This window comes from Misgurnus anguillicaudatus, chromosome 15, assembly GCF_027580225.2.
Source record: "Misgurnus anguillicaudatus chromosome 15, ASM2758022v2, whole genome shotgun sequence".
In the NCBI taxonomy this organism is placed as follows: Eukaryota; Metazoa; Chordata; class Actinopteri; order Cypriniformes; family Cobitidae; genus Misgurnus; species Misgurnus anguillicaudatus.
The window spans coordinates 22115951-22125332 of NC_073351.2; the positions used below are offsets into that span (position 1 = coordinate 22115951).

At 37.6% G+C, this 9382-nt stretch overlaps 1 protein-coding gene across 1 annotated transcript in view; it reads left to right on the forward strand.

Annotated features, from left to right (window-relative positions):
• nrn1la (neuritin 1-like a) overlaps window positions 1-9382 on the forward strand; it is a 40206-nt gene extending 30824 nt beyond the window's left edge. Inside the window, exons 2-3 of the mRNA XM_073853593.1 lie at window positions 641-785; window positions 8678-9382. Coding sequence (XP_073709694.1) covers window positions 641-785; window positions 8678-8963 — 431 coding nt within the window. The 3' untranslated portion in view covers window positions 8964-9382. The remainder of the gene's footprint in view (window positions 1-640; window positions 786-8677) is intronic.

Genomic DNA, 9382 nt, shown 5'->3' on the forward strand with positions numbered 1-9382 from the left:
CCAGCTCCCCCAGAGCTAAACATTCGACTACCGTTTTGGAATCCACTCAGCCGATCTCCGGGTCTGGCGCCAGCACCCCCAGCATAGCCCAGCACAATCCACTGAATCTGCCCAGACCACCAGCATCACGCTCAGAAATAACTAAAGAGTTTCAATATTTTTCCTATTTAAAACTTGACTCTTCTGTAGCTACTTCGTATACTAAGGCCGACGTAAAATTAAGAGTTGTGATTTTCTAGGCCGATATGGTTAGGACTTTGTAACTACAGAAGAGTCAAGTTTTAAATTGGAAAAATAATGAAACTCCATTAGTGCGATGCTAATGGTCTAATCGGATCCAATGGATTATGCTAAGCTATGCTAAAAGTGATACCACCAGACCCGGATATTGGCTGAATGGATTCCAAAACGATAAAAATCAAGTGTTTAACTCTAAGGGAGCTGGAAATTGAGCTATATTCACAATAGTACATTAATATTAACATGCCTAAATTCTGCAGTAATTTACCCAAAGCATGTCTGGTTGCAATACTTTTTTTCCAAGATATTTTGCCTGTAAAGCAGAATAAGTGTTTTTTGCTACTTTTATTTAGTGCTTAAAAATATAGTGAGTGATGTTGTTTGTCTTTCTTTGTTCTAGTGTTTTTCCCCAGTCCATGTTCTGCTGCAGCCACTAGGAAGTGCGGCTCCATCTATAAAGGGTTCGCCCAGTGTCTGCTTGCTTTAGGGGACAGTCTTTCTGTCACCGCCCAAAGAGACGAAGATACGCAGGAGATTGACTCTATTTGCAAGTAAGACATTGTCCTAAACCTACTCTCACATGTAGCTTTACATTAATGCATTTATCAGGCACAATTATCCAAAGCGACTTACAAAGCGAGGAAAATAGAGCATGAATCCATGATACACTGTACATATGTCCAAAGGAGTACTGAGATTGTGGTTCATTTAGAACCGCTGTCATTTTCACCATGCAGAGTGTTTTTATGTGCTGATATGTCAATTAGTTGACATTAAGGCATTATAAGCTTTCCATTGATGTATGGTTTGTTAGGATAGGGCAATATTTGGCCAAAATGCAACTACTTAAAAATCTGGAATCTGAGGGGGCAAAAAAATCTATATTTTGAGAAAATCACTTTTAAAGTTGTCCAATGACCCTAGCAACACATATTATTAATGATAAATAAAGTTTATATATGAAGAGTTTGGTTCCAAAACGCAATAAATCCATTTTGACTAATTTGGGTAAAAATGTGTTTTCTATACCAAGAAAGATAAAAACCACTATTTTCTGTTTTAAACCTTCACATTTTAGGTTATAATAACATAAAAAAATTTAAATCTATAATTTGATTTTCAAAGATGTATTATAAAATCTGATTATTTTTTTCCACAAAATACAATAAATATGTTTTGTTTTCAAAATGTTATAAATCTATCGAATCAATATAAAAATGTGCATTCATCTTTGCCATGTTATATTTGTTTAGTTGACTAGTGGTATACACTGATAAATAATTTTTTTTCATATTTAGAACACTGTCTTTGCTGCTGTCATCCTTGGGACGTCGTCACTAAACTTTATTGACAGCAATAGTTGTAAAATGTTTTGGTCCTGCTTGATTTTTGTTGTAAAATAATGGAAAGTTTTTCATAAGATCCCCTGGGGTCAATGTGTTAGCATGACAGAAGCTTGATGCTGTTGTGTGAGAACAAGCAACAGCCGGCATTTTCCTTCGCCCGAGTGCCACTAAATTATCCGATTTTGATGGCTTATGTTTCTTTTCCGCCACAGAACACCACCATAGTTTTATCAGTGTCATCAAAAGTATTATTTTGTTTTTGTTTGTTTGTTGATCACGAAGTACAATGTAGATGATGAAAACTAGGATTGCATGTGTATTCAACGCGCCGCCATTGTTGTTTACAATGCGTGGAATGGTGTGTTGTTAGTGGTGTAACGGATCGCAGTTAGGGTGGCCATTCGTGCCAGTTCCGCCAGACACGTCCCGAACATGTTTTCGGGTTCGTTCTCCAGAAGTTGCGTTGCTCGACCGCAAACGTCATCGAGGTTCTCACATTTCAGTTAAAATACATTAGAAAATTAAGATTTATTTCTTTTAAGACATAAAATCATTGTAGTTTCATTCTTACCTTGAAATGTAACGGTTGCTTTTCTGAAATTAAACCCGAAATATTAAACCTTGATGACGTATGTGGTCGACCAACGCGACTTCCGGAGAACGAACCCGAAAACATGTTCGGGACGTGTTCGGTGGAACTGGCACGAATGGCCACCCTAATCGCAGTTGATCCGTACGGATCACGACCCACGGTTCGGCTCGCATGTGATTCTCGGATTAATACGCAAATTTAAATAAGGAAAGTTTATCATTTGTAAGTGTTTCAAAGGGTTGCAAATGTTAACATTCAAGTGATTTTAAACAGTTTAACTGCAAAAAGGCGCTAAAGTGAGCAATTTACTTTATGCACAAACGCACGTGCGGTTGAATGTGTCCGGTCCAGCTCGAGTCAGACGTATCATCCTTCAAAGATCAGAACTCTTGATGTGTAAATTCAGAGAGTTGCGCTACTCTCTCTCATACTGTAGTGTATTAAAATACATTTGGCTAATAGAGCAATGAAAAACAACGTAACGTTTTTATGTGGGATGGCTGTTTATGCTGCGCCGTTTGTAATTCGCCCTCTGTCTGTGTGTGTGCGCGCGTTTAAGGGGACTCAGTAGTTCACACACACAGAGAGAGATGCAGTCTGTGCATATTTGGTCTTAAAGAGACAGTAACCTCAATTGACCTACTTAAGTCTGTCTCATTAATGTTAATCAAACAACCCAAGACAAAGAGAAAATCACTTCTGAAGCTTTAAATTTTTTTTTTAATTTATAATATAATAATTTAATTAATACAATAAATGCAGTGTTATTATTAATTTGATTTCTGTACCTAATGATTTTAGACTTAATGTGCAACTTTGTTCTTTTTTATAAATGTTTGTAATTTCTTGATTTGTTATTAGATTTTTCCCATACTTTTTTTTGCTGATCCAAAAAATGATCCGATCCGTGCCTCAAAAAACGTAATGTGATCCGAGCCGTGAGTTTTGTGATCCGTTGCCCCCCTATGTGCTGTGATTTGTTGAGTGAATTTATTGCATTCTGCAGAGAAGGAAGAGTGGGTTTGTCGCGGTTTGGAAAAAAGGGAGAAAAGATGACAGAATAACATGGCGGATATTAGATTTTGCGTAAAATAAAGATTTTTTATTTTTATTTTGACCTGTTACAATACTGATTTTGGCAGTAACGTTTTTTTTTAAATGGCGTTTTGGAACCAAACTCTTCAAATATTTACAGTAGGAAATTTACAAAATATTTTCATGGAACATAATCTTTACTTAATATCCTATAGATTTTTGGCATTAAAACTTCTATTATTATGACCCATACAGTGTATTGTTGGCTACACAAATATATTATATATGACTTATGACTGGCTTTGTGGTCCAGGGTCACATATTGTAAGTGGTTCTCTTCTTTGGTCCTGGAAAGCCACAGCCCTGCACATTTGGTATGTTTTTATGAAAATATTGTTTTAATTAATTATTGATTATAGGTTTCCCTTTGTCCTCGCTATCACTTTTCATCCTGTTTCATCCTGTAATATGTCTTTAATGAGAAAAACAAGTTCCTTAATGACATCATCCTCCGTAATGATCCATTTTTAATGGGAAACAAGAGCACAAACATCGCTAAATTGTATTTTATCGTCTTACTCTAATATATTTACAGTTTGTATAAAACATCTCATCCTGGATGAAATAACAAACACCAAAAGGTGGTTAAAAATTTAACCGAACGCCGCCATGTAAGCTAAATCTCAATTTCTTACTGAGCAGTGCGTAACTTTATTTCCATCCTAATAGGTTTCATCTGGTTAACTTTCTTTCCATTGAGGAAGTGCATAATAGGCATAACCACATGTACTGTAGTCTAGTCAAACTGGGGTCTGGGGACCCCAATGGGCCTCAGGAAGGTTCTCGGGGGTCCCCAGAAAACAAGACAAAGAAAATGTTTTATTTATTAAGTGTTTATTTCTCATTTCTTGACACTCCAGAATCATTTATATTTGCTTTGTATCTTTCTAGTGTGTTTCCTTATTAAACTCCTTTTTATCTTATTCTCTGGGGTTCTTAATGCAGTTTTCCTTGTAATGTAAAGCTGCTATGAAGCAACATCCAATACTCCAGGTGTAGTCAATTACTAATACATAAATAATACATAAATAAATTAATATACAGAGTATTTTAAGTACACTTTCAGAAAAAAATGTATAAAAGTTGTCACTGGGACGGTACCTTTTAAAAAGGTCCTAATATGTACCATTTGGGTACAGATATGTACCTTTGAGGTACCAATGTGTACCTTCGAGGAACCAATATGCACCTTTTAGGTACAAAATAGTACTTTTTGAAAAGGTAACTTTTGTACCTTTATTTCTGAGAGTGTAGGGGGTCCCTACAGGTTAATCATATTTGGGGGTCCTTCGGATTATAAAGTTTGAAAACCACTGCTATAGTCATTATATACAGTGTATACTTCTCTATATATACGTATTTACCAGCTTAAATGACATGAAACATCTCGTTCACACCTCAGAATCACTACCGTACACGGTTCATTGTGATAAAGTATCACAGTTCACTGCCATGACACCTCATTCATTTCCTATCTTCCATTGTTTCATTGTATCTTATTCTGCTTCCTTCCCCTTCTGCAGGTCTTTCTCGATTCACTCATCTTTCTTCTCCTCTGTGTGCTCGAGTGAATATTCTAATTAAAGTCTAGCTCTCTCGTTCTCTCTCTCTATTTCCATATTTGTCTCTTCCTGTCTACCACTCTATAGATCATACATCTATGATCTGTCTTTATGTCACACCCAGTAGCTGCAAGAAGTCTTTAAGTATTCACTGTATAGCAGCATGGTGTTGTTAGAGAACCCTCTCTTGTTTATCTTGTAGTCAGGCTCGATCAGTTACACATCGCCTGTTTACACAACTTACTAAATGAATCATGATGGAGACGTTTGGTCCTACCTTTAGCATTCAAGTCATACACAGTCAGCCAATAAGGACACAGCTATGATTCATTCAACGTGGATTTTTCAGTGTTATTCCTTACGGTACAAATTGAGCTCAGTGAACACAGGTATGCAACGGTTCTCCGAAAGTTTGTCTGATCTTCTGGAACGTTAGCATTATCCCACCAGACCAATGATACAAGGCCAAAATCTTAACAAAAAAATTACATGAATGCATTTGGCAAAATGGTTTTATTTTAAATGTTTTAATTTATGGTAATCAACCCCATGACCTTTGTGTTGCTATAGTACCATCATCTGGACTACAGGAAGCAATTCTCACCTAATATTAAATCCACGATGTGACATTTCCGTAAAAGTCATTTTTTAGAAAGGTATTTGTGAATGACATTTGTGGTGTTGATGAAAGACAGACTTCCACTATGAACTGCCCATAATACATCACATTTTAATTACCTCTCTTTTCTTCAGTCTATGCAGCAAAACTGATTTTAACATAAAAACAAAACACAATTTTTCATCCTTCATTTCAATTAAAAAAGACTCTTGAAATAAAGGTGCTAAACGTTGCCATGGAAGAACCATTTTTGGCTGTATGGTTTTATAAAGAACAGGATCGCTTACCCAATAATAAAAATTCTGTCATTATTTACTCGCTGTTAACCTGCAGTGGCGGCTCGTGACTGCTCTTCCGAGGGGCGCAAATTCAAAATATGTGTTCGGAGTGTCATGTGACTTTCATTGCACTATGAAAGTAGGGACCTCTGATCAGTTTGGTTACAAACATTGCACAATATGATCTTTGTAGTGGTAAAAGTTTCTTTAGATTAGTAAAATTAAGAAAGAAATGGCTCTTATAAGGACGTTTGAGTAAATGGAACCAAAAGTTGAAGAACTCGGATCCAAAGTAGAGTAAGTAGAGGCCGCGGTAGAGGCGTCAAGCGCGGGTGATTTCAATGTTAAGTCAATGTGAAGGTTCGTTGACACGCGTCTGGAGGTCTCGCGGCGCGAATGAGGCGTTTAGCGTGGCGCGGTACATGCATTCTGCCTCATTCACGCATCTAGTTCACACGAATGGTGCGAATTGAGTGTTGCCGCGGCAAGCGTTTGACCATGGGTTCACACCAGCTGCATTTGAGGCATCAAAATCGCATCTACCTCGCCTAGTTTGCCGCTTGAACATTAGAGTTTACTCGCTTCATTCGCACGTGAAAGCCTATTCGTGAAAGCCTATGAAATTCTAGTCTTCGAGACATTCACGCGTAAATTTGTGTCATGGAAGGGGCTTCTGAGACTCCGCTCGCTTTCTGTAATCACATCACTGCTAAAGCAAGCTCCTGATTGGTTAACGCGGTGCGTTTTTCTGCAGAAGTTCAAATTTTTCTACTTGCGCGTTTGCAGTGGCAACGCTCAATTCGCACCCTTCGCGAACTAAATGCCTTATTCGTACCGTGAGACCTCCAGATGCATGTCAACGCATCTTCACATTGACTTAACGTTGAAATAACTCGCCATTGATGCCTCTACCGCGGCTGGTGTAAACGCAGCTTGAGTTGAAAAATTCGAACTTTGGCAGAAAAACACGCTGCGTTAACCAATCAGGAGCTTGCTATAGTAGTGACGTGATTACGGTAATAGTGCATTCACACCAGCCGCGGTAGAGGCGGCAAAAACACGCTATTCGCACATAATTGGATGCTTGAACATTTAAGTTTACTCGTTTCATTCGGGCGTGAAAGCTGCGTATTAAATTCTAGTCATTCAAGACATTCACGCAGAAAATCTGCAACTCCTCTGAGACTCCGGTCGCTTTCTGTAATCACGTCACTACTACAGCAAAGTCCTGATTGGTTAACGCGGCGTGGAAATCCACCAAAGTTCAAATTTCTCAACTCGCACGTTTCCCTCAACAATGCTCAATTCGCATGTAACGCGGCATCCGCACCGCGCGTTCCTTGCCATTCGCACCGTGCCTACCTCGCCGCAGGATGCCTAATCGCGTCTTTGCATTGACTTAACATGTAATGCTAGGTACACACCAAACGCAGGACATCGCGTTACTCGCTCTAGATTACTCGCGGGATTTAACTTTGTGTCAAGCTAATTTTTTGCTCGAGTTGAATATTTCATACCTTATACCACGGGTCTGTTGAATGCTGCATTCTGATTGGCTGAGAAATGTTCTATGGGTGTTGATTATTTTTCTGTAAACCGCACACCTTACTTTTCAAATGTCTTAAAAATAGGCACCAGAGCAATTTTGTGGTAACCGTGGTATAAGCAGAATAATTGACTCCGGTCCTTTGAATTATTTGAAAATAATGCACCTTGGTGTGCATTATTTTCTTATAATTCAATGGCCCGTCGTCAATTATTCCTTACTTAATATTTCATTCCATAACTTGGGCGAAGATGTGCTTGAGGCGAAAAACGCGTCTAATCGCATCTTTGCATTGACTTTGTATGTAATCTATTCGCGCAAATCGTTGAACTCGCATCTGGTGTGAACCCACAGTAAATCAATCGCACTTACCACCTCTACCACGTCTGACATGTTTTCTTGTAAATTAGCAATTTTTATCAGATTCTGCCAACAAGCCGGTATGATCTAAATTATTTCTAATCAATTAAGGGTCAATTTACACAACACCATTTTCAACTAAAAACAAAAACCTTTTTACGGTATTTGTTTAAGGTGTTCATTTACACAACAGCTGCATTTTGAGGTTCTGACAATGCAAACTTTTGAAAATGGGTTTCATAGGGCAAGCTTTCGAAAACGGCATCATTATTGTCTTGTATAAATGACAGTAATGCAAATTCGTGAGAATGGTGATGTCATGCACAATTGCACATGCATATTATGCGTTCAGACATCTCGTGACATTGGTAACTACTGACCTGGCATGCACAGTACAACCTTTTTAGATGTATTTATGTGAATGGGGTTTGTTTTAAAAACCTTGGGAAAGGAAAAACTTTTTAGTTTTTAATTCATTGTTATTGTGTAAATGTACTCTAAAACAGCATTATAAAATTCTGGATTATTTTTTAACCCATCATTAGGTTAAAAAGGGACAAACCCAGCTGTTGGGTTAAATTACCCAGAAAATGTTCATCCTTTTTCCACCCGACGCTGGGTTGAAAATAACCCTGCATTTTTTTTTTTTTTTTGATTGACGCTAATAACAAACTATATTACAAAAGGGGGCAAACTCATAAAAGAGTTACCCACTATTATGTGTGGTATTTCAGAGTATATCTTGCATCTAAGTTGTTAATCTACTGCAATGCAGTATAACCAGATTTGAAATGCATTAAATCACTGTAATGCCATGAGTATTTAAAGATATTTCTTGTTATTTTTTTCACCAATAGAATGCCTCCTTTGTGTGTAAATTAGAATTGAACTTTTTCACAAAATCAGACTCTAGAGTAAAGATGCATTGTTGTATATCATAGACTATGGCTACATCAAGCATGTTATAGGTTTCCGATTTACTCATTAGCATGTAGATTAGGTATTATATATTCTGAACATAAGCCTTAAATTTATTTTGTTGCAAGTCCTGGGATGACTTTCACGACTGCGCAAATGTCGCCATGGCCGGCTGCCCGGATGAAGCTGCTGCAGTGTGGGAGTCTCTGAGACAAGAGTCCAAAAAGATGCAGTTTTCTGGGAACCTGTATGAGATGTGCTCCAGTCGTAGCCAATCAGCAGCGGATTCCCAAAGCCCGGATGAAACCAATCAGGAATCATTAAAGGGTCGCGCTAGTCATACAAGTCTGAGCCATTATACCCTTTTGACCTTTTGTTTTCCTATACTACTGTTTCCATGGATATAAATACATTTCTCTGCTTTCTTAACAAGACTCACCTCAAAGCAATCCAGGACATTGACAAACATATTGACTGGTTATGTTCTTGCATCTCCTTATAGGTCTCATGAATAATAAGATATGTTACTTTTCAGAAAAAAAGAAAAGTTATTTTCACACATAGGAAGGCAAAATCTTACTCTTAAGTACAATAAACATTAGGTGGACCATAATGCTCCTCTCCATTGACCTGATGAGGTAAAAATAAAGACCCACAATCATTTCAGACTAAATTAAACAAGTGCATTGTAGTACAATGGGTATCAAAGTAATGTAAAGACCTCCCAAGAAAGTCATTATTTCACTTCGTAGTTTAACCTTTTTTATAGACCCCTGAAAGGATTAGATGAAAGGATTACTACAAATAAAAGTAAATTTAAGCAACA